The sequence below is a fragment of the Cyanistes caeruleus genome, chromosome 1, assembly GCF_971803275.1.
Source record: "Cyanistes caeruleus chromosome 1, bCyaCae1.hap1.1, whole genome shotgun sequence".
NCBI lineage: Eukaryota > Metazoa > Chordata > Aves > Passeriformes > Paridae > Cyanistes > Cyanistes caeruleus.
The window spans coordinates 43758527-43784487 of NC_141701.1; the positions used below are offsets into that span (position 1 = coordinate 43758527).

Here is a 25961-nt window from a genome sequence, read left to right on the forward strand (position 1 = left end):
ATTGTCCTGTCACACCGTGGCTGTTCCGCCCATCTCCTCCATTTATTTCATTGCCATTCTCTTGGACCTAGTGAGCATGGCTTTCCTGAAGCTTCCCCTTGCGCTTGTCAGTTTAATCTGCAAAATCCCTCCTTTTTATTCCTCTGCTGGGTTTCCTGGGGGCTGTGTGTGGCAGCTGTGATTGTGGTTTTGTGACCGGGACCAATTGGGAGTGCAAACAGGTATTATTTATGGCTTCGTTCAGATCTGCAGTCTAGGTCAGCAAGGGAGTTTGGCATAGTTTGTTATGCCAGCACCTTTGAATGCCCAAGTCTTCCCAGGAAAGAAACACTTTAAGCCTTTGACCATCTGCTGTGCTCCAGGAGCTCCCCTGAATGGTCTCTGTAACCCCATGGATATATATTCAGTAGCATTCAGTATTAACTTTGTGTGTTCTGACTTGGGGGGAAAAAAGTCTTTAGGCATCCTTGGGGCACAGCACTAAATTGGTTGAAGAGTTTTATGCCTGAATTCAATAACAAACATGAATAAAATTGATTCTTTTTTTTTTTTTTCCCTTTCCTTGAAAGAGCAAATAAGAGCCCTTAGAACAAGATTTATTTCAGTGTTTTATGCTGTCGGGCATTTCCTGTAATTTTGACTTGTTTTGAATTAGGGAAAAAATGTACTACAATGTCCTAGTCCCCAGTTTTCCATTTCACAGAAGTACTAAATATGTTGTTGCATTTTGAAAGCACTAAAGTGGATTGCAAAAGGTTCCACATTTATTTTGGTTTTAAATAAATTAAATCACTTTGATTCTTAGTTATGTGTTGCAGGATTGCTAAGATAACTTTTAGCTCTGCAGTGTTGTGAAATACAAAAATAAACTTCAACTTTCAAACACAAAAATAATTTCCCTTTTCTGCTGCATCTAAGACTGTTTCAGACAAGGAGAACATAGAGGTCTCCTCCTGCCCAGGGGCAGGTGGTGAATCGTTAAAAATCCTGCCTGGCAGCCAAATTCTCAGCAGCCTTCTCACCTCTAGCCCTACTAAATAAAGTTGCTCTCCCAAATATGTCTTGATGAGATTAAGTCCTTAATTCCATCATATTTTCTGTGGGGATGGATCCTGACATTTTCTCCTACACAGACACACCACACTAAATTTCAGGTGATCAGTGCTACAGCTGTGTGTTTTAAGCTGTGAGGTTGTCTGGCTGCACAGAGCAGACCTGTCGGCTCTGTACACCTTTCCACTTGTACATTTTGGGCAGCATTTTCCTGCCCTGCTTTGGCAGCTACACAAGGACTGAAGCTCCAAGTTTGACTCCAGAAGCTGGTATATATCAGATAAATGTACTCTTCCTGAGGGAGAGAGGCTGGCAATCATCTTAGACTTGGATGACTGACTATCACTGGTGAAGTCAGGAAACATCAAAGTGTGTTGAGATCTTTTCATTACATAAGCTTGGTTTATTGCATCTAAATAGACAACACTAATGAAGTTTAGGCGTAATGAATTGATCCTTACAGAATGTGTAATATCAGGAACAGCCTGTCTGATTTTCTGTGTTACTGGAAGGTTCTTTTACATTGTTTCATTGCTGCTACTTTTTAAATGAGTGGATATCAAGCTGCTGAAACGTGTCCTAGAAAAATTGCTGGTAGTTCTACCAGCAGCAAAGCGTTCTTTTTGGACTTCTTTGACAGCTATGTAGTGTTGCAAATGTATATACTTTTTCATTTCTCTCTTCTCCTCCCTTTTTAATTATTTCCTTTCAAGGAATAAGGCAGAACCAGATGTGCTTCCTCTGGCTGAGGCTGCTGTTGCCCAGATTTTCTTGCTGCTCACTTACATGTTCTTCTTTTGTACAGGTAAAAGAGGAATGCAGGCTCCTCAACGCTCCCCCGGTCCCACCACGGAGTTCAAAGCCGTCCTCCACCAGTCCTTCCATCCCTCCTCGCACAGTGAAACCTGCTCGACAGCAGACCCGCTCTCCCAGCCCCACTCTGTCCTACTACTCTTCAGGACTGCACAACATGTATGTGTTTGAGCTGTGGGAGCACTGTGCTACTGCTTTCTGAGATAGTTACATTTAGCATGGTTCTTTCTGAAGGTGCTTGTTTCTAAGGCGCAGTGCCATGTCAGACTTGCTGACTTTTAGCAAAATGGGCTAACCTGTTGAGTTATTTATAAAGATTCAAAAGGAAGAAAAGCTCCAGCAGAAACCATGTTTTACTAGATAGGACATAGCAGTTTATCTTGAACACCTGCATGCACTGCTAGAGGCAATATCATTCTTGGGTGACATAGGCTGTCTAGCTAAAATATTGTGTATCGTGTTTCTTGAAAGGCTTGAATCTTCAAACTAGACCACCTCAAAGCTAGTTTTTGGGTGGGATTTCAGTGCTGCATGCCGTGCAGCCAGCTCTGATAATCAGGGACACAAAAAGAGCGTGGTAATCCAGAAATGTGCTAACTATATGGGAACCTACAGGGTAGATGTGATGGAGGGCAGAAAGACCAGCAGACACCACTGAGTGCGAAGTGAGGTACAGCAGAAGGGGGCCAGACAGCTTCCACATCAAACACACTTCAGCACAAACCCAACCCACAAACTGGAAAATCCACCCAGGCTAGTTGAAAGTTGACAATAAATTCTGAATTATGTGGCTGCATAGCTTTTCTTAGTGATACAGTGTCCTTCCTTTGGCTTCAGAAAGTATATACACCTCCTGAAGCATCCCCTCCTTTTTGCCTTGGATGTCTTCATGCCATTTTATTTATTTATTTTTTTTTGGTACCACTTCAATGATACAGACCTAGCTGTGTGGATATTACAAATTCATCTGAAACATCACTGAGTTCATTTCAGCCTGGATGCAGTTGGTATAATAACTTATGCTGGAATTGCCTTTCTAAGTCGTACTGCACATTTGCAGCTTAGTGTTGTGAATCTGGTAATGATCACTCTAGATCAAGGCTGCTTGCTTATTTTATGAAAGCCTGTTGGGTAGTTCTGTCAAGATCTACTCCACAGGAGGCTGAGCACAAGACCTCCCAGCTTTAGAGGCCCACCAAATGCTGCTTTCTCTCTTTGTAGCTAAGAATACATCTGCCTTCCGAAAAAACTAGGGAAAAAACCTAGGAAAACAGAAGTGAAGTTTCTCAGGAATGCAAAAGGTAGCAGTGAGGTGGGGGTCAGTCTTTTCCACCAACTAACAAGCAATAGAATGAGAAGAAAAGGCGCCAAGTTGCACCAAGGGAGGTTTAGATTTGATGTTAGAAAAATTTCTTCATGGAAAGGGCTATCAAGCATTAGAACAGGCTGCTCAGGGAAGGTTGGAGTCATTATGCCTGGAAGTGTTCAAAAAAAGTATCACTTGGGGACACGGTTTAGTGTGGACTTGGCAGTGCTGGATTAATGGTTGGATTGATGATATTAGAGATCTCTTCTGACCTAAACAATTCTGTGATTCTATGATTTGCTGTGACTTTCACAGTATTTGCATGAAATTCATCTCCAGCTGGGTCCAGACCAGATGTCCCATTTTGGTAGAGCTGACTTGGTGTTGCAGAGGAAGCTGCTAGAAAATTGCCATTGTATGGAGTAACCAGATAGCTTTGCCATTTATATCAATGATCTTGTTTTCTGGATCATGAAGGGTTGCAGACAATATTTTAAACAGAAAAATGTCAGTGTGATTTGTCCTTATCTGCCTCTAAAAATGCCTGATACCTGAGTTCAGCTGTCTTTGAGGCTTGTCTTGCATCCTTTCACACTGTCCCAGGCAGCTCACTTCAGTGGAGGATGAATAAGGATGCACTTAGAAAATGTTAAAATGTTACTTTATCAGTTTTCAGAAATTCCATTAATCTTTGAAATCAATACATCTTCCAATTCTGGTATGGAATAGGAGAACAGAAATGGGATCAATTTAATTGGTCTGTATGGTTGGTTTTTTACAGCACCTCACTGACTGTTTTCTCAGCTTGATGGCTTGGTTTGTGAGAAATGGTTTGCACTGTGTGTAATACACCAGTTGGCCTTTTCGCAGCCAGAAGTGACTGGTTGGTGGTGTACCCCTGTTGAGGGGGAAAACCCCCATGTCTGCTATTGTAAACATCCAGCTGCTTTTCTGTCAGACTTGTATTAGTGACATAAACAGATGAAAAGTTTGTAAGGCACAGAATGGAGAGAGACAGAGAGATGGTTAGAAAGAGAAACTGTATCTGTTGGGACAGATATTTTCCAGTGATGTAGATTAGGGCTGTTTTTACACATCTGCACTTTGTATTTGATCTAGGCAAGTCCAGATTGGCTTTCTCTCTGATCCACTGTAAGCACACAAGGAAGTAATTTTGTGTCAATCCATTGAAAACTGTGCTGCTCCATTCTCAAGCAGTTTTCTCTGAGCTGTCATGGGGTGATTATTGAGTTTGTTTCTTGAGTAGTTAGTTTTCAGGAGAGAGAGGCGAGTGATTACACCTTTTTTTTCCCAGCTGTTGGTTCCTGTCTGTTGTGTTGAGTAAGGATTTTATAAGTCTCCTAATTGTTTTTCCAGTGTTCTGGTTTAGTTGACCAAAATTCCAAAGATCAGCACAGTCTTTCAGATTTTCTTTTTAGAACATGGCATAAAATCAACAAACATTTACTTTTGGTAACAGGTTGCATGCTTTTGTTGTCATCTGTCTCTGGATGTAAACCATCAGTTCCCTTGGACAGGCTGAGCTTAGTTCAGCACCTGGAAGTGGATCCAGGGTAACTTTCTTCACTCTTTGAAATCAAGTGTTTAACATCAAAGCATTTTAGAGATCCAGACACACCAGCAAGTTACTCTGGGTAAGCTTAAAGCCTGACACTTCAGCATGTCCAGCTAGGTCTGCTTGCCCTTCCAGCAGAAACTCTTCCTTTGGCAGTGAGCATTAACTCCATACTTTGTACTCAGCCCTGTTGCATGGGCCTAGTGCAGTGGTGACCTGCCCTCATATGAGCTTTTGCATACCATGACACATCTGTGGTTTATATATAGGAAAGTACTGGATTAGAACATCTTTCTAGTGTATGTGAGACTAGATATACCACTATATCCGTGGTGGTATCCCCAAGGAATTCAACAGTGAAAAACTGAGCATTTGTGAGATGACACAGAACTGAATAGAGACATCTACTTTTTATGAGCTTGAAAAAACAAGACATGAGGCTTTTGGGTATATCAGCATCTTGTCAGGCTTGTAGAAGGGGTGAAGGAACTGTCAATGCGTTAATTCAAACATGTTAATTCAAATGTGAAAAGTTCTGCTGGAGGAATGAAAATTCTTTCCTTGTGATGGTCGTCCTCTGACTCTGTCAGATGATATATGGGTTTATTGAAATGCCAATTTTTTTTCTTACTAACAACATCCTTTCTGCTTTCTTCCTTAAGTAACGTCTCAGAGAGCGACAGCACCAACCTGACTGAGAGTACACCTGTTTCCTGCTACCCCTGTAACATGATGAAAACTGAATCCAAAGAGCCTGAGAGCACAATGCCTTTGGGAAGCCCCTCAGCTGAAGCTCTGCCTTCGAGGTTATCTTGGCCAAACCATTTTTCAGGAACTGCTGAAGGCCTGAATAGGAGTGATTTCCTGCTTGATCCGAGCAGGAGCTACAGTTACCCCAGACAGAAGACTCCAGGTACGCCAAAGAGAAACTGTCCAGCACCTTTGACTTTTGACTTTGATGGGTGTGAGCTCCCAACAGGGTACTCCCCACTGACCCCAGCAGAGTTCACAAACACCATCTCCAGCTGTCCAAAGTCAGCAAGTTACTCTCTAGACTGCACTGATGAGAAAACTCTGGGAGACAGCAACACAAAGCAGAGCCATTCGTGTCCTGCCTTACCTCCTCGGGCACCGAAGCCAAGTGAAGATAAGACACTTGCAGACACGTGTCCCTTGCCACTGAAAATAGATGGTGCCGAGGAGGAATCAAAAGCTGGCTCTCCAGTCGTCTTGGAAGATCAGTATCTCACTAAAAAGGGCATGCAGGATACATTCTCTGTGTCTTACCCCTTCTCATCTCCCCTCCACCTCCAGTTAGCACCAAGGTCTTGTGGGGATGGCTCTCCCTGGCAGCCACCCACAGACCTTTCTGGACTCTCCATAGAGGAGGTATCTAAATCATTGAGGTTTATTGGTCTGTCAGAAGATGTCATATCATTTTTTGTCACAGAGAAGATTGATGGCAATTTACTGGTTCAGCTTACAGAAGAAATCCTATCAGAAGACTTCAAGCTAAGCAAATTGCAGGTTAAGAAAATACTACAGTTCATTAATGGCTGGCGGCCCAAGATGTGATGCTGGCTAGTTTTTAGTGAAACTGTACTCGATACATTTGAGCTAATACATCACTTCCTGTTTTTTTGCACTAAAAATCCTTCTTGTAAATAGTAGTAGAAAAATTCTTACTATGCAGATAAGCATTTTTCAGTGGTGAATGGACTTTTTTTTCTATGTCAATAATAAAGGTAGAGAATCTGCAGAGGTGTGCCTTTGTGCATCCCTGAACATTCAACAGCTGCTAAAAACTGGACACTAAGGGAACTTTGACTCCATAGTCTGTTAAGACTTGGTCGTATTTATTACTGAACAATTTGATGCTGAAAGACACACACCAATCCAGTTTACAGTTTTGTGTTAACTGCAAAAAAAGCTATTTCTTACAGGATTATTTCTGTTCACATATTTGGTAACATGCTGTGATTTGCAGATATACAAAAGCATTGGTTTTGACACTACATCTGAAAATGTTAAGAATTGCTGTGAAGTGCCACTAATACACTATTCTTGCAGCATTATTTTTATTAACAGTATCTTCCTGATTATCTGTAACGTGGATGCATTTTCCATGTTACTTTGAGCAAAAAGAGTTAAATGTTTTTAAACCAAGAGTCATGCTTAGCTTGCTGCCCAGAGGGGAGGGAGAAGGGGGATTTTCTACTGAGCCACTCTGCCCTGGCCAATTAAAAGTTTATGACCTGTAGATTTCAAAAGTTGCTTTTGTAGTCAGATGACTGGAGTAAATAGCATGACTTCTGGTCGTGCTGCTTTCTCATGGGAAAGGCAGTTCAGTGCACAGGCTCTTTTCTCAGCAGATCCTGCCTGCTGCAGCAGCCTGCTAGCACAGCCCTTGCAGGAGCCATGCTGTGGTGGAAGGTAACAACTCCTTGTGTTACTTCTGCTGCTGTTCTGATTGTCTGAAAATGCGCTTGGTCTGCTCTCCTATTCCTGTGGTCGGACCTGTGTGGGAAGGTGATAGCGCTCCCGTGCCATGCCTTTGAAATAAAGTGCTGGCACGGTGGGAGGGATCGGAAACAGAGCACGGCACACTGCTGAGAATGGGCTGAGGGAGGTTTTGGGCCATGCCACAGGAAATGCTTGTGATCTTTTCACTTCACCTGTCTCGTTTGCAGTGGGCTAGGAGGATGTGGGTGGCAAAGTGGGAGGAGCTGTAGCATCAAAGGATGTGCTAATTCAGTTGCCCAGCTGCAAAAACTCACTGCAGTAGATGTCACACGGAAGTAGCAGTTGAAAGGGAGCACAGAGATGGTGAGTGGGCATTAGTCTGCCCCTGGAGACCACTCAAATGTAACTGCTCAAAAGGCTAGGAATAGGATTAACTTTTGATAGTCCTTTTGGATTTCTTGTAGTTGACAGAGCTCTCTGAAATGTGTCTAAATAACCCCAGGATCCCCTTGCCTTTATATACTGGATTTGAGGATTTGTGGAAATCAGAAAACACTCTGTTATCCCTTCCTCGTCAGCAAGTGTGCATGCCCAGAATCCTCAGGTGATCAAAGCTGGGAATGCAACTTCACCTTCACTTACTGCTGAGGAGAGCCCTGCCCAGGAGAACACCATCACCTGCCTTGCTTACCTTTTTGATGTATTAAAAAATATCTCCATTGTAGGGCACAATGGTGTGAGCATCAAGAGAAAATACAGAGCAGAGACAAAAGTGCTAGATTTGCCTGTTTTCTCAACCATATTGACTCATTAAAAAGAATTTATTAGCAAATAGAGCTTTCTGTTGTTGGGACACATTTCATGTCATGTCACCACGCTGAAGCCAAGATGCATTATTTGTCTTCCAGTAATGCAAACCACCAGGTGCCAACCAAAAAGCAAAGCCCACTTGTTGTGGGTACTATAGAGCCAACAAATATCCCAATAGAAAAACCCCCAAGAGTTCATAATCCTGTTTTATGTAATGTATTGACTTCAAGCAACAGATCAATAGCTTTCTCCAGATGCTTTTTAATTAGCATTCTAAAATATTTTAGCTTCAAATAAGAGTAGATAAAATTCAGATACTGTTCAGATGTGTATCCTTGTTGGCAGACCTCATGCAAGTTGAAACCAACTGCCTTTTAAACCTCACTGTGTCATATGAGTCTTCAAATACGAAAGGGCCAAATTTTTAATGTCAGGTACTTGCCTTTGTTTCACTCAGCTTGTTCATTCTAGGTAAAAAAAAAAAAAACCCTAAAATATCCAAAAAAAAAAAGGAAAAAGGAACAACTGCAGTCTTGGTAATATTAGCATTAAATATTACTAACACTCCCCAGAATATTAACATCCCTGAGTTTTCTTTGATTGTGGATTCATACCTATTCTGTTATCTCTGCTTACCTGCTTGAAGTGGTTATTCTTGCAAAGAGACTGGTGGAATTTGCATTCATGACCGTGCTGCATTAACATCCCATGTGCATAAACCAAGATAGAACTGGCCCACAGAAAGGCCTAGAAATGTGCATTGATTGCAGAAGCTGAGCCTGTGCACCAAAGTACAGCTAAAACCTCTTACTGCAAGCTTGCTTCTGATGACCTTCCAGTTGTGTCGTTCTGCCTTGGCACTGCTTACTTACTTTTATGCATAATGTATTAGCATTTAGCTTTTTCCTTTGCCCTTAGCTACTCATCGCCTTCACTTTCCAAGCCATTTTTAATGTCCTGTAAAAAGACAAAGATTTAGGGGGATTTAGGTGTTCCTAACATTTGTGTTCTGTGAATTATGTTGCTCTGGTGTCCATCTACCTGCTGTGGTACACAAGCTGGACTGAAGTGTCTGCTCTGGTGAAATCAGTAGAGTGATGAGCAGACTGGGCATGTGGAATGTTGTGGCACAGCCTTTGGATCCTAGGTTATGGAAAGGGGTACCTTTCCACAGGTAGCCAGGCTATGGCAACTCCCAAGCACAGCATGGAGGTCAGCACTGGGGAAAACCAATCTGGTTTTGGACAGTAGTGGAGTTCAGCCATGCTGATGGGAGTTGTATTGGTTGTCTTTGGGGGCTGAGAGCTGTAACCATGAACATTGTGCCAGAGTGGGCCTAAGATCACTTATATTTTCAAGGCAGTCCACTAAAATAGCCAGTCCTAACCTTGGATTTTTTTCCTCAGATTAAATAAATGTAAGGCCTCTGGTGCTTACTTGGTTACTGGTGTCTGAGCTGTGTGTTATCCTTGGGGTTTTTGTTTGTCTGGGCATTTTGGTAGCAAAACACACGTCATGTAATTGTGTATGGAGCTGTCTCTCTGTCCTGCAGCAGGAAACACATCCTTTCTATGCAACTGTCACGTGTTGGCACAAGGACTGATGCTGCCTTCAGCAGTGAAAGCTGGGTTCTGGCATGGAGGCTGTTTTGGAGGTGGACACCGAATTGGGCAGGGGAGGGATGGAGAGGAAACTTGTGGGGAAATGCTAGTTTCTTTCAAACGCTCATTGTGCCTAGGATTAAGATCCTTTGTCTTGCTGCCTGCCTGGCTAACCAAAGCTGTGTTGACAGCAACTCAAAGTGCATATTTGCATTCTTATTCTTGCCATATTGTAAAAATTGCCTACGGCTAGAAACTTGGATGGAAAACATTCGGTCCACGCAAAATTAGAAGGGAAATACATTTTGAAGTGTTCTTTTCAGCTAGAAGCAAGGGTTAGAATTTATTGTGTAATTTTTAATAGAACAGGTTTACTTGCTACTTAAAAGAACTTTGTTCCACAACAACAGCTTCAAGGCAAACAGCGTAAACAGCGAAGCTACCTGAAAACACACCGTGTTTCAAACCTGTCTATAAATAACTGTTCTCTCTTATGTTTTCTTCCTGAGTCAACTTCTCGATTGTCCCCCCCACAGAACCAATTGTGCTTGAACCAGCTTCTTGTGTGCTTCCCAGTGGGTTGCCTGCCTGTAACACAGGCCAGCCAAGTCCTGCCTGCAGGCCAGGCAGGGTTTTACACCGTGGTACTTAACAGCCAAACATCAGCCCTGTGAGAGGACTATGGCTTAGCCCAGCTCTCCTGGCTCCTCTTTCTGATGCTCTGAAATTGCAGCATTCCTGTATACAAGCCAGAAGGTACAGATGAAATCCTAATAAGCAAGAGGGATCATCCTTTTTACTTAGAGGGATGGCAGGGCAGTGGGGAAATGCAGGCCCCTTGCTGAGACCTAGCAATAAATGACTCTTCATTTTGTTATGTCTTAAACTCCTAGTAGTTCAGGAGTTGTTCAGACTTCACAATTTTTGTGTGTAATAACCAAATTTTCGGTGTGAAAATCTGCAGAGTGATTCTCTTGACTTGGACAATCTTCTGAATTGTATTAGAAATATGTTTGTTCTTAGCTCTTTAGACTCACTTTGGGTATGTCAAACAAGTAACACTTAGGGGAAAAAAAAAGAAAAAGACCCAAAACTTTGGCTTAGTACATTTCCGTTATAAAACGAAGCATGGGTTTTGTGGAATTCTGTGCTGTTTTGGGTTTTTATGTAAAAGGCTGAAGGCAGATTGTTATTTAAACCAGGTGCAAATAAATATCCCTGTAATGTATATGAACAAATTTAAGCCGCGTATTGTAAGTATATAAACTGTATATTAAAGACACTATTTTCATGATACTTCAAATGTGTACAGAATTTGTTGTACTAAATTGGTTGGGTTGCTTAAAAGGGTTGGTTTTCATTTGGTAATTTCACTGACTTACCCTCTTGCTCATCTCAGTATAATTTGGAAATAAGCACTTCTCAAATAGTGAATTTTGCAAAGTAAGATTGGAATAATTGAGAGAAGTAATCAGGCTTTTGCATTTAACCTCTTAAGACATGTTACTTTTCCCTGTCTTCTAATTTCACTTCTTCCCCTTCAGCAAGAGTATTGAACTGTGTTTCCCCAAAGAATTTGTTGCCAGGCAGCTTGCCTGTCTCTAGCAGACGTTCACCTAAAACACTATTGTCCCCAGCCCCATTATCTTTGTTTTTGGAGGAAAGCATTCAGTTATAATTTGGATATGCTTTTAAGTGCAAGACCATGTGCAAACATTTCTGCTTTGCAGAAAGTTTCAGAGGCATTTATTGGATGGGGAGGAAATCAGAGACAAAATAATGTTGTGCTGTAGGTTGCAGGTTGCCTGTTCTCACTTCCTTCAGTACTGGCAATGGAGGGAAATGTCAGCTCTACAGCCCCCAACATCTTAAGCAGACAAGTTGCTACTGTGCCAGATTCCTTTGGGCTGAAGCTTCATTCGCTGATGCCAGGCCAAGGGAAAGTTTACTGCAGCACAACAGTAGTTGTGGAAGGGTTTCATGGAAGGAATCATTAATATATGTTTATGAGACATGAAGCAGGGCAGAATCTGACACAGTAGTTGCTGTTGAATCTGAGACAGATGGGCTTTACTTGCCTCCAACCCTCACATCTGGGAGAGGAAAGTAGTGTATCTGGAGGCAGGATGTGCATCACAGGGGGGTGAGGGGAGGGACAGAGAGAAGCAGAATTGCTTTCACAAGAAAGATTCACCATGAGCAGGTCTGTCTAGGACACAGCTTTGCTCCCCTCTCCTAAGAAGGGGAAGAAAAATAATTTTATTAATAAAAAAATTTAATTGTTTGAATGCTCCAGTTAATTTGCTCCAGCCTGAGCAAAAAGATCTACAGGACAGCATTCACTGCATGCAAGGGAAGTGAAGGGCTGTAGCCCAAAGCAAAACATGTCCATCTCCTGATCAGGAAAGTGCTGTTCTAAACCAGGCAGGTATATTATTTATAAGATATATATATTATAGTAGTCACCAAGCCTGACATAAATCTCCTGATTAGTCACTATGGATATGTATAAATATGAATAAAGAATAGAGGCAGGGCCGGGACTTGAAAACACAGCTCTCTCCTCTTTGGAAATTGCAAACTTAATGCTCTTGGACATGCTCCTCTTGGTGTGACACAATCAGCTAGAGCTCTCCTGGGTCTGTTAGGTGTGTACACCCCCTGTCCTCGCTCTCACTGGGGCTCCTGGCCTTGAGCTGCTGTGTGGGACCCGGGGTGCTGACAGAGCCTGACGTGCTGTCTCGTGTCCCTGCTGATCAATCCCTGAAGTCCTTGGTTGCAGAGGACTCCTCTAGCTCAGGTCGCCGCTAGCTTGGGGCACTCTACACCACGCTCTGCTGCCCAGGTATAAACACATTTTATGTCACCAGATGCACACATCACATGTAACCACTTTCTCCTGTGCACTGAGTGACTCAAAGCTGCAAACCTGGGTGACGCTCCCATGTTCTCCCCTTTTTCTGTGCTGTGAGCTCATTTGATGCCTGATGGGATTTGCCATTGCAGAATGAACATAAAATCAGTCCTGCTTGGGCAGTGGCCCTTGGTGACTTTGCTTAGGCCCTCAGTGCTGCTGGACCATTTCCCTAGCAGCCTCACTTCCATGGCAGCATTATTTCTAGGTTTTCCTTGGCACCCCTTGCTGGCCACTACCTCTGCCTGTATGGGCAACTGTTGGCAGCTCTGGTAGCTCCACAAAAACTCACTATTAACTGTATTCTGTATATAGAATCCTTTTCTCTTGCCTGTGATTGTCACACTCAATGAAGATCAATTTTTGTTGAAAGCTGGCAGTATTTATATTTTTATTCACTTGCCTGGATCTGGCATTTCTCTTTTCCCCCCAGGATAAATCATTTTATATGCATTCTTACTTGGCATAATGGAGAGCTGATATGAAGAGTGGCTTTGAGAAGTAGGTGTCTTCTCACCATTCTCTCCATCAGATTCCAGAGATGAAAAGCTCAAGGTGGTTAACCAGGCCACCACAATGGGACAACAGAAATACGACTCAAATATTTATTTATTGTTCAACGAGACCTCTAAATGCCCTTGACTCCTGGGCAGGACAAAAGGAATCTCTTGCCAAACACACTTGGAATAAATGAAAAACACTCCTCGCAGGGAGTCTGGGGTAGGAGGAAAAAGAATAAAAGAGAAAAAAAAAATAGGGATGAAGGAGAAAACATTTCTAAGGTGCCAAGCCTAGGGAGCTGGCAGTGAAGCGGAGGGACGTGTCCCCTGGCTGTGGCAGCAGCTGCTGTAGTACTTGTACGTGCCACACAGTGTCAGACTGGCACACAGCCCCAGAGGACAGAACCTGCTGGAGGGGCTAAAGTGGGTGATGGATGGGTTCAGGGACCTCATTAGGATTCTCTGCCAGTGCCACAAAAGCTCTGTCATGAGAAGGAGCTGTTTTGATTCTGCTGGTGCTGTTCCATTGTACATTATCAACAATCATTATTAATGAAAATGGGGGTCAGCAAGGCAGGTCTCTGGAGCTGGGTTTCCAGTGGATTAGTGCAAACAGAAAGCAGGAGGAAACTCTAGTAAGTCAGCAGTGTGAGATGTGCCAGAATGTCTGGAGACCCCTGAAGAGCTGCATATATCTTGGCTAATCTCTTTTATTTAACTGCAGCTCTGCAAGTGGGAGAAAGATACAAGAGCTAGAAGCTATCCTAAGTGCTAGTCCTGGATGGTAGCCTCTGCTCCTGGTGAATGGAGCCTTGGCCATCCTGGTAACTGGCCCTCCAGTTTCCTCCTGAAAAACATGGGTGTTTTTATCCCACAAAAAACACTGAAAAATTGCACTGGATTAGTATTTCCTTGAATGACAGAATCATTTGGGTTGGAAGGGACCTTTAAAGATCATCTCATCCTACTCCCTGCCTCCCACTAGATGAAGTAGCTGCAAGCTCCATCCAACCTGGCCTTGCGCACTTAAAGCGATCCACAACTTCTCTGGGCAACTTGTTCCAGTGTCCCATCATAAGTAATTTCTTCCTTATGTCCAAACTCAATCTACTCTCTTTCAGTTTAAAACCATTGCCTTTTGCTCTCTTGCTACAGACCCTGATAAAAAGCCTTTCTCCATCTTTCCTGTGAGCCACATTTATATGTTAAAAGGCAGCACTAAGGTCACCCTGGAGCCTTTTCCAGGCTAAGAAACCACAACTCTCAGTCTTAATAGGAGAGGTGTTTGATTTCCATGGCTCTGAAATTTCTCCTTTCGTAACAAATCAGTGAAACTGCAATAGAGATGGGCATAGTGCTCTCTCTGCATCTTTGTAGGTTTGCAGTTACTCTTGCCTTACTCTTGATTGCTGAAACATTTTTCTCCTCTGATTCCTTTAATAAAAGGCAGTGATGTTTAAAGTTTTATCATACCTGTTGAGTAAGGCTCCAATAACCCTTCCTTCCTGATTAAAAAAAAATAAATTCTAAGGGCACATATTGTTTCTTCTTCTGATTCTTCTCTGCTACAGTTGGTTTACTGAAAAATGAAGTGTCATTTCACAGATTCCACAATGTTAATTTTTATTTTATACGGTTCAATCTGAGCTCCTTGTACAATGCTGAAAACTAGGACTTGGAAACTGAGGCTCCAGAAGGAATGTGGCAGGTCAAGGATAAAAAGCATACAAATTGAAAAAGCAATAAATAGTGCAAATCCAGGTTTCCCAACTTCACCTACAGCCCCAACCCCTTTCATTTTGTCACCCTCCTTTGCTACCTTTTGGTCTTCAGAGCCTGACTAGGTGCCTCTTGCCAAGGGTTATGGTGTGGTTGCAGGGGTGGGTGGCTGCCCAAATCTGGTCCCACATGGACTCCTACTGCCATGTCCAGGCAAACCTCATCCTCTTCCTGACCTGCTCCTGCTGTCTGCACCCCTCCTTCTCCTCGGAGATCTTTAACCTCTGAGCATCCCCTGCAATGAGCTTGGCTTCCACCATGCCTGCAAATCCTGAAGGAATCAAGTACAGTGATACCCACATATAAAAGCAGGTAAGTAATGCTTATAAAATACCCCACTCTTGTTTAGCAATCAGAGAAAGGCAAAGCACAAGTAAAATTAACTTCATTTAGGCAGCAGGTTCTTAAGCTTGAAATTTTAGGTCTGATCATGAACGTGCCCAAAGCCATGAATTTCCATACAGAAGATGCAGCTTTGAAATCTTTTTCAAAGTCTTGCGTTTGAAATGTGCAAAACCAGAGACGAGGAGGCAGCTTCTAAAGGAGACAGGAGAGGCCTCTCTGTCGCACTGCACCTTTCATCTCCAAACATGAAGGACCAACACACAGAAAAAGAGCAAATATAAGCCGAGCCACGGCACCTCAGCCTGAGGTTGCAGCCTGGCATCACCTCCCTTGCAGCAGCCCCAAGCAAAGGGCATGGCAAAGGAATGGGAACAGGAAACACCAGAATGTTTTTTGTGACTGCTTTCCCCACCTCTAATGATTTACATCTCAGGGGCTTTCAGAGACAGTAGTGGTATTTTGTGTTTAAAAGTCACTGTCTTCACTAATGAGTTTTGAAGTCTCATGCTAAAATTCGAATTTTTACCTGTGGCTTATGTTGGCTTTTGTTCAGAAGCACCAAGCAAAAATCTAGGTTATAGGAACAGATGCATTCAAAGACCCCAGTGCTTTGTAAACAGTATGTGACTCTGCCTCTGGTATTTTTGTCATTGGATGTTTTTCTAAGATGTCACAACTTTCTGTTGGTACTCACAGAGCTTGACATTCATGCAATAATGTGTGGAGCACTTGGAATTAGGGGATGCTTGTTTCTGGCTGGTTAAGAAAGCTCTCCCAGCTGACAAGGGATGCAGTTTGCACCAACTCATTCATGGGGTTCTAAAGGAAAAGTGCCACATACCATAGAAGAAAATGGTGCCTGGGACTCCAAATCTCAGCCATTTCTCAAGTTCTGTATGAAACCAACCTTATTACATGGTTTTCTGCATTTATTTCTAAGACAAAACTTGCCTTGAAATGAAATTGGATTTTTAGAAGCCAGAGGGGATTCCAGCCAAGAAACTAAGGTAATGTTCATCAGCAAAAATTTGACCCAAGGCATTATTGAGCCTCTTAGGCCTCTGTTATATATCAGAAAAATTCTTCCCAGAGAGCTATTCTCCAAAACAGCAAGTGCTTATTGCTCTCCCTTTTGCCATAAGCCAAGATCATAAATGTATTTTTAATTGATGTAATGTAAGTCTTGCAGATTTTGCAGGGAAAAAAGAAGAATTATAATTTCTTCAGTTAAGCTGAAATACTTGTGAGATCATTTTAAATAGGTGTCTTCTAGAAAGCTTTTCTATTTCTTCATTTTTAGTACTTACCACAAGCTATTTCAGATGGGAGCTGTCAGAGCATCAATAAAAGGTTGTTAAATGCAGGCTAGCTTGCAGTGAGCTCTGGTTTCTGCTGAAGCTGTGTTATATATTACTGAGTGCAGATATGCACCTGTGTGCCTGTCTATATATGCATGTAGCTAACAAAAAATTCACTAATAAAAGACTCATCTGCTGCTTACTATACAGCTTAAGTGTTCCTGCAATACTAAAAACTTGAGTTTTTCTGGCATGTGAGAACAAGCAAGTGAACTTGCCTGACAGATAGGAAACAAAGTCTGCTCATGAAGACAGACTGACAGTTCAAGAGCAGGGAAGTGGGGAAAGGGTAATCCAGGATCCCTTTTAAGTTTGCTTAATAATAAGGTTCTCTTCTCTTCTGAGAAAATCAAAGATTACATTCAAACAGGTAAAGGGCTTTTTAATTTAATTGTTTTAACTGAGTTTCTTTATGCAATTTTCCATTTGATTTAATTCTATTTAGTATGATAAATGCTGCTTAATCTGAAATTCTTTTCCTTTTCGTTTTCATGTATGAAAACCAGAGATGAAAGATTAGCTTCTAGTGACCTGCATCAAAATATAATTTGGCTGGAAATGAAATGAATTTGGATTTAGCTGTATCTCTTGGATAGTTGTGCTGCAACAACAAATCTTCATAAAGTTAAGCTGCCTCTGCTCAAGGAGTGGAAGGGGTTGTTCAGGCTCTGAGAAGCTCCCTCGGTCTCTGCCCTGCCTGTATGTGTCTGACTGGGAGTCAGTGCCATCAGATCCTCAAAATGTAAAGGAATTTAGGATTTTTAAGTAAGATTACTGCAGCAGCTTTTCATGGTTTAATTACTTTATATTAGAGGCTGCTGAATGATGCGTTCGGTGAGCTGATTGCTTTTCAGAGAGCATTAAAAGATTTACTTGCTCCCCGTTTCAAACATTTGGAAGTTTTTGCAGTGGGATTGAAGGGAGCTGTGGAGCAAATCATGTCTCTCCTTGGGTGCTGGCAGCTGGCTTCCTTGGTAGCTTGGACTGTGTGGAAGGAATTGTGACAAAATGTAATTATTTTGGATTTAAGCTTTGTTGTAACTTGGTCTGTGTTTCGTCTCTCAACTGTATAAAAGGCAATATGCACTGGTTGTTGGGTTTCCTTACCCAGAAAGTATTAATGGCAAGAATTAATACAGCATTTCTCCCTGCTCTGCTGGTAGCACTGGTCTCGCTGGGTGCCCACTGCCTGGTCTGGTCCTGTGGCTGCAGTGGGGAGCTGCTGTCCCTCAGTGGACAGCAGGCATCCCCATGCAGATGTCTCTTCAGATCCTGGTGTCCTTACCTACCTTTAAGGTGTTGGCTGCAGCTCAGGTTGAGGCAGGCACTGGAACAAAAATATGGCAAACTTGTGAGCCATTACATCCTCCTTTCCTCAACATACCATTGTGTAGCTGCCAGAGTTGCCATCCATCCTCCTCCTCCTCCGTGGGGAAATATCCAAATACCCTATGTCTCAAGAGCAAATGGTCTGTTTACCATATTACAGATATCATGTGGAAGGTATTTACAGAAAAATCAATTTCTTTTGGCAAGAGCACAGGAGGAGTAAGGCAGTCATAAAACTCGGCATGGCAGCAGGAGAGGCTGCCATCAGCACTGGTTTGATAGGAACTTGGTGTCCCATGGCAGGGACTGGCATTTACCAAACAGTTAAAAATATCTTCTCAGCATGCTTCCAGTACTTAGGAGGATCCCACTATTTCAGAGCCAGGAGCTGGCCTGGCCTGTGACAGCTGCTGCCGGTCGCTCCCTGCTGGAGATCGCTGCCACACCACCACTGGAGCTGACAGCAACCCTTTCGATCTAATGTAATCTCCTCTTTGACAAATTTCCTCCCATTACCTGGCCCTGGGCCCTCCCCAGGAACAACTCAATGTCCCCTGAGTTGTGTCCCTGCTCTTCCTTGAGCCCTCTTTGCGGGGGCTGATGTTGGAGCGTCATTGAATCCTCTTGCAGTGTAGATTTCACTTGCCAAGCCATAATAAAATGAATAAATCCAATGATTTCTTTATATTTTTTTTGTACTGTGTAAACAATGGTCCAGTATTTATTTAATAGTTAATCTCATGACATTTCTCTGCATCTGCAGGAAAATACCCAGGACAATAATGCTTCCTAATAATATCAAACTGATGAGCAAAGAAATAGCATCCACATTCTCAACCGATGATGTGGCAAAGATCAAGAAATTCTGCAAAACTCAAAGTAAGATATAAATTGCACTAATACTGGCTAATGGATAATGAGATTGCATTTAATGTTGGTAATGTGCAATGTAAGTGTTTGCTGTTTCTTAAATAGGGTATCTTTGACCATTTAAGCAAGCCTTTAGCACCAAACGTTCATGGCCATGAGTATATTAAAAAAGCCATTTTGTGTATGCTACTGCAGGGTAATGAGAAAGTTCTCAACAAAGGGGCATGCATTAAAGGAGACATCAATATCTTATTATTAGGTAAGAGTGTGTAGAGTTAATAGTGCATTGATAAGTTATTTTATTATCCCCCCTCCTCATCATGCTAGCATAGTTCTGTTATGCAATATTAGCAAGAAAATAAAAGCCAACCCAGTACAAAGACTCATTTTGCCTTATACAAGAGTGTTTGTTAGTGTCTTAGGATCAATTTATTTTATCCTTGGGCACATTTTTACAATTATTTCTGTTTTGTCCCACACATCCCTATTTACTTGACATCTGTTCTATGTTTCTAACTAGTGCTGGCATGATGTGCAATCGAGTCTAATCCTGCGCTGCTCATTCGGGCGAGACACCCACTGATTTCACGAATGGGCTTCACTTTATCGCTGAAGTTGATGGAACTATTCTACTTCTGCCACTTTTAGTCATGGTAGCTGTTCAGTTGTGACTTCATTCCTAAATGCTTTGTTTTCAGTACCCATAATTAAGTTACATTAGCTGCAAACTCTAACCTGCTCCAGAACAGCTCCTGGCAGAGAGAGATGTCATCTTCCTTACATAAATCAAGCTCTTTGTTTCTCTGCAGAGTTTCAATCAAATATTTGATAACTTGCTTTAAAAAATAGATTAGACTAAAACAACGCTCCTTGTCAAATCTTTTCAGTATGTCATTTCTCTCCTCAAGAGGGCAACTTGAAATGCCAGGGCCCTGCCGTGGCATTTTAACCATGTCAGAACAGATGGGATCTGTTGCCCAATAACCCCTTGTCCAAAGCACTTGCTCACCTCCTGCACTGCCTTGCTGGGTACCCAAATGTGAAGCAACAAAAGTTCAAAGCAGTTGTCTAATGGCACTCAATGACATGCTAATGGATCTGCTGCACTTTGCAATCCAGAGGACTGTCTATTAAAGCTTTAATAAAGCCAGAAATTGGTCCCTTAATGAAATGCAAAGCTAGGTGGGACATAGGCAAGCTTCTTTGAAATATGGAATGAGATTTTAAGTTTGGTGGTTTTTTTAATATTTATTCTGGGAGGATTCTGAAGAAAGAACTCTAATTAAAGGAAAGTACATTTTGAGCATTTTTATCTCATTTATTGAAAGAGTAGAATTTCTGAGGATGTCTTCATTACCCACCTGTGTTGCACTATTGTCTAGAGGAGTGTCAGGTATGCAATAACACTGTAGTAATATAAACTTTTCCTTAAGAAAACAGATTTATTTCTTTTGTATATTTTTTAACAGTCTTGACTGTAGAAAATCCAGCTTCTGTTTTTTTTCCTTCCAGTTTGAGACTGAAATGAAAATTGCAATTACAATACACACCAATACTGTTGGTATAACCTTACAAATTATTAAGCGGTTTAGAAGCTAATTAGTGTTGCATGGTTTCCAAGTTTGTGGGGACTCAGTAGCATTCTACAGAAGAAATGCTGAAAAAATAATAAAATAAAATGCAAATTTAAATCCTTTAACCAGATTTTTTTCAACTTTGGGAACTTTAAGGCTTGAGCACATGTTTCTCTAATGCTTTGTCTTCGTCCCATTGCCTGGACCTGTGCTTTTGGAGATGCTGGTGAAGCGTGGCAGGCTCCTGTACGTGGAATAATGAAAAATGTTGATTTGATTTGCCCACAATTTTCTTCCATTAAGCTGAAGCAGATGGGACATTTATGACATTTATATGGAAGCTCTGTTTTTGAATAACGAATGAAATAAAAGGAGGAATAAATATGTAGTAAAGATGTTTCAAGGTATTTACAAGGTTTAAGTGAATGTTTTAAACTTTTTAAGTTTTGATCTTCATTACTTGAAAGCAGGAAAAGCTTTGACACTTCTCAACATACCTGGAACACTGTCAAAGGCATCTTCCTCTTTTCACAGTGCAGGAGCTCAGAAAACGCTGAATAAAAAGTAATGACTATGAAGATCAAGTGGTAGTACATAAAAGATGGTTGTAAATGTCATTTAGCTGCCTGGAAAGCTGCATTTTTTTGACACCAACATCCCCACACTTCCTTGGATTTATCAAGATCGGAGTTAGCATCCCCTGACACATCATCAGGGACTCCTGGTACTCCTGGTGCCACTGCCTTTATCCAGCTGCTGAGGTCTGTCTGCTAACAGCTGTGGGACTTTGGGGGCCAAGAGGAAAGGAGTGTCTTGTCAATGATATAATTTTACTTCACCAGTAGCTACTGAAATTTCAAATGCTTTCAGCACCTCTTGTGACAAAAGACAATATGGTAGGGAAGGAAAACTTCATGCACACATGTTTAATAAACTAAAGGAAATTGGGCACTCGCAGATACTGCGCCAGTTATTCGGTATAATTTAATTATTCATGTGTATGCTGAATTAAATGGTAGCAAAGAAAGGTCAGGATTTCTCTAATGCTTATTAGGCTGTTTAGTTTTTTTCCATTGTTCTAAGATCAGTGTGCAAAATGCTGGAAGATGGCAGAGTGCTCTGCTTTCCCCTTTAAGAGGTGATCTTTTTATTGCAAAACATTCCCAAAACCACTTCCACCACCAGCAGGGGGTTGCCAGGAAGGCAGTTGACAGCAGCTGTAACTGCTGATTAAAAAACTGATGCTCAGCCTTGCATTCCAAAGATATCAAACTTTCCATCTTCTGAGCTTTAAAAGCCTCCTGTGGTGCAAGGGGTTGCACATTGTGCACCCATGTTTGCATCAGCACCCACTGTACCTGAGCTCCTGTTTCCCAGCCCATGAGAGCTTGGGTAACAAAGCCTCAAAATGGTTTCGATGACACCTAATAAGAAGTAGGAAAGTGTTTTATAGTTTAAGAACATTTCTGGAATGGAAAAGAAAGAAAGTAATTTTAACCCAGCCTGTCCTAGTCCTCCAGGTCATTGAGGTGCTGTGGGAAATAAGTGAGAAAGCAAATACACAAGTGAGCCTGAGCACAGCCAATCTGGCAGCAATCTGACACACCTGCAAAGTGGTTTGTGCAGTATGGGTATAAATCAAGGCAAGTGGAAGCCAAGATGACTTGCTTTTAGGAAAAGAAGTAGCACAACCGGATCTAGGCACCCAGGTATTATTATGGAATAAAGAAAAGTGTTTTTATTACTTTCTTAGCACAAAGGGTGGAGTGGCTTGTTCATTTGAACCCCCAGGGGGAAAAAAAAAGTAAATAAACCTATATTTCTCCTTTCCCCACATTTCACTTCAAAAATGTCTTTTTGACTGCTAGGACTGCACTCAAAATGGACGCATCTGTGGCTATCTGTATTTCTCAGAAACTCAAATTTCTTGCAAAGCTCAAGATACACTCCTGGGAGAAGGCTGTTGCCAGACAGAGCTCTACAGATCTCCCATGGACAGGATGTTGCCAGTGGGGGAGGTGTGATGTTAATCACATTGATTTGCTGTTGCCCCCACTGTGTGACCTTGTGGGGACCTGGCCAGGGAAGCCAGTGTGGGGCAGAGTCCTGGGAAGGGCCAGCCTGGCTTCCTGGCAAGGGGCACTGGATGTGAGATGGTGACTTCCCCCTCAAGGGAGCAGCCTTCAGTGTCTGTGTGAAACTGAGATTTGGTTTCCACTGGTTCTTCCAGCAAATCCTGCAAGGCAAGAACCCCTTTTATTTATTGCTCCCAGCTGCAGTTTATGCAGGGATGAGCCCTCCACATGGACACAGCAGAGCTGGCACAGCAAGCTACTACCACTGGCTTTGCCCATGGAAAGGGTTACATTTCCAGGATTTTCCTCAGTCTTCCAGCTCCCAAGTCTGTTTTGTCTGATGCTTATGCCAGCTCTGCATCTTCCTGGCTGTCAGCTCCTCAGAATTTCCCAAGGGAGAGAGAGCTTCATGAAGAGGCTTTGCAGCCCTGGGATTTGGGCAGCTGGAGGCCTTGCTTCTGAGAGATGTGGGCATTGCTGTAAGCTGATGGAAATAATTCAACAAGGACACATGTAGTGGCAATTGATTTTGCTGTGAGCTGGCAACCTGTGAAAAGCAGAGCAAATGGATGGGCTGCTGAGTAGGAGGAATCTGCTTGGGAGACATGGCCTGTAGACAGACTATCATGCAGTGGCCCACAGCAGGTATTCACTGTCTCAGTTTAAGTTTATTTCTTTTCCTTAAGGCTTTTTTTTCTCCTAAGAAAATTCATACTATGTTATCCCAGCAGCTTTTTTTCCCCCCATTTCTCCCAGTTGCACCTGTTAAGGCTTAAGCATGATCATTTTTCTATTGGTCAAGGCAACCTCTTAATTTGCTTCTTCTCTTCTTACCTCCAGCTTACACTGACAAGTCTTTTCTAGTGATGAAAGCATGACAGTAGCTGCCAGAATGAAACCTGCCTCTTCTAAGGAGCAGCAGAGACTTCTTCCACAGTTAATAAACAAATTTTATTAAACAACTTAATAACTACCAAACTCAATAAACTAATAGCTTTATTAACAAGTGAAACTGGAGTTGCAATGATACTTTTATGTAATTTATAATGCTCTGTTTTAAACAAGAAAATATCATTTACATGAGTGACTCAAAGCTGCCTCCAAAGCCAAGTGCTCACACCATGATGAGAAGTATGGGGGAAAAGAAAGTAGAGATGAAGAGAGAGATGTGTCTCTGGGAAGTTTTGATCTGGCTCTTTGTAGCATAGACTTCATAGATCCAGATGGAGTTAAAATAAAAAATCAAGGGCAAGTGCACATACACAGAGCTCTAGCAGAACAAGGTGGCTGGTTCTAGTTACATATTAGTAATTGTGAAGTAGAAAGGCTATCATTAAGAAGTTAATCAAAATATTCCACCAAATTGTTTAGAGATAAGATTCAAATCTCCTAAAGAGCACACAGGTCTTTTTTCCCATGGGTATTGCATTGGAAGAGTGACCATGTTTATGTATTGTAGGATTAAGCAGCGCAGCCTTGGGAAACAATGAGGTTTGGTTTTGTTCTTTTAAGTTCTTGACGTTCCAGTTAAACTTCTTTGATGCTATTTTGTTTTCACCATAGGTGAAGTCAAAGGCATAGATCAAGCATGGAAATTTTCATCTCCAGTAGAAGTTTAGGAATTAATGAGCAAAAGAACTCCAATGTAAACCTGTCTGCAGCTTTTATGATACCAGTTAGAGTGTATCTGGTGTAAGCAGTAATCAGCCTGAGCTGTTGTGGTCATTATTTTTCCCAGATATTTCTGTTGATGCTCAAAAAAGGGAGAAGACAAGGAAAGCAACCACATTAATCTGTCTGCTGCAAAAAAAATCATAATCTTTTTGCATGAAACAAGTCTTTAAATCTCAACTTTAGAATTCTCTTTTGTAATAGAGTATATGTCATTGAAAGAAGCTGGAAAATGACATCACCATATATTTCTTCACTATTTCATAACACAGAGCAAAATAGAGATGTTGTGCCATTACTGCATCAATACTACAAAAGTCTCTAAGCAGTAATTCTAGATTTGAAGAAAAGCACTGGCTGTTTAAGAAAAGGCAGTTTAATTGTTGGTTATCTTTTCCTTTTGAGACATAACTATCTGTACTACCAGCCCCAAAGATAGCTTGAAAATGCACTCCAAGAAGAGAGGAGAATTAAGATCCTATTTATCAAAGTCAAAGGTAGTCCAGCTGACAATATCTGTGTCTTAGCAAAAGACCCTGAGCTCTAATAGCAGTGGATAAGGAGAGCTGTGGGGAAAATAAAAAGGAAAAAAGGTACAACTCTGTTCTGAATTGTGCCTAAAGAAAATGAAAAGTCATGACCCCTGCCCTACACCCTGGGACCGTGTCTGCCTGGCGTGGGTGGCACGAGACACCTGACACACTCAGCAGAAGCAGGAGGGCTGGTGTCTAGGATCAGTCCCTTTCTTGCATTCAGACAATGCTATGCCTGCCAGACTGACATTATGACTCAGTAATTTGTAACTTGTGCAAAAGCTAAACTGAGCAGAGCTGATCTGTGTGATGCAAATAGAAATGACTTGGTTTGCCTGTATCAGGAATAGGAGGTTGCATATGCTGTTTAGTATAGATTGTAGGTGGCATGACTAAAAAATTTTCTACAGTGCTGAGATTCTTGAAGAAAGACCAAGAAGTAGCTAGAATGATGACCCATGTTGTTGGTTTTTTTTTCTTTTTTTTGTTATTCCACACCTGAGCCACTGACTTGAATGCTGGAGTTAGTTTATTTTTACGCCCATGCTGTGACTCCTGATAGACTCAGCAGTGGGGAATGAGTCATGCACACAGTTCTGGATACAATGTGCACATACTCGGCTGGGTCCAGCTGTACAGCAAATCTGGAGCCCGGAAAAGGAGGAGCAGAGGAGAAAACATTCACTTAGATCAGGGTCTTTGCTAGAGATGCTCTTGAATGAGGAACAGGAGCAGCGCAGGCAACCCAAGAGTCAATGTCCACAGCCCAAACCCTTGTGCTGCATATTGTGGGAACACAGTAATAGGGTTTTCACACTGGTCCTGGTGTGTAGAGAGTGGAATGTGCCTGAGCAGGCATGTGGGTAGAGTAAATCCTTGTTGAAAACCAACCTGAGTCACTACAGTGTGAGAAGGACAGGAAAGATAAATGGATTGGTGCAGATTTAACACTGGTGGTGTTTACATTAGTATCACATTAGTTTCTCAGTGATTTTACAGAGATACCTTTACAGTAAAGATTTTTAGTAAAACTTTCTGTGAATAAACTTGCTCCAGGAAAAAAAAGTAAACTCCCAGGCTGCTCTCTGTCAAGCTAACACAGTATCTGACCTGGGATAATATTATCTGTAAATGTGTAAAATATACCTCTCCAAAATTAAGATCATCAAGTCACTTGTGCTAGAGCTTCATAAGAAAAATTCATTTGTTCAGGAACTTGAGCCAGTAAGCATAACTTTCATGATACACAATAAAGTGTAATCTTGACCCTCATTCTGCATTTCCTGAGTAATTTTTCTGCAGTGTAAAACTGAAAAAAAAAATACTCCTCTTGAGTATTTTTAGGTCAGTTAAGGACATTAAGAAACCTCTCCTTTGGCCATATAGAAGTG

At 41.9% G+C, this 25961-nt stretch overlaps 1 protein-coding gene and 1 long non-coding RNA gene across 3 annotated transcripts in view; both read left to right on the forward strand.

Annotated features, from left to right (window-relative positions):
* GAREM1 (GRB2 associated regulator of MAPK1 subtype 1) overlaps positions 1-10918 on the forward strand; it is a 101873-nt gene extending 90955 nt beyond the window's left edge. For both annotated transcript variants that reach the window (XM_086889297.1, XM_086889303.1), the window contains 2 exons: positions 1859-2025; positions 5411-10918. In XM_086889297.1, the coding sequence (XP_086745423.1) occupies positions 1859-2025; positions 5411-6323 (1080 nt within the window). In that variant the 3' untranslated portion in view covers positions 6324-10918. The remainder of the gene's footprint in view (positions 1-1858; positions 2026-5410) is intronic.
* An 11034-nt stretch (positions 10919-21952) lies between these two features.
* Positions 21953-23703, forward strand: LOC111924897 (uncharacterized). The gene is made up of 3 exons (XR_002861896.2): positions 21953-22000; positions 22160-23011; positions 23207-23703. It is a non-coding gene; the product is annotated as an uncharacterized LOC111924897 (long non-coding RNA).
* Positions 23704-25961: the final 2258 nt, after the last annotated feature.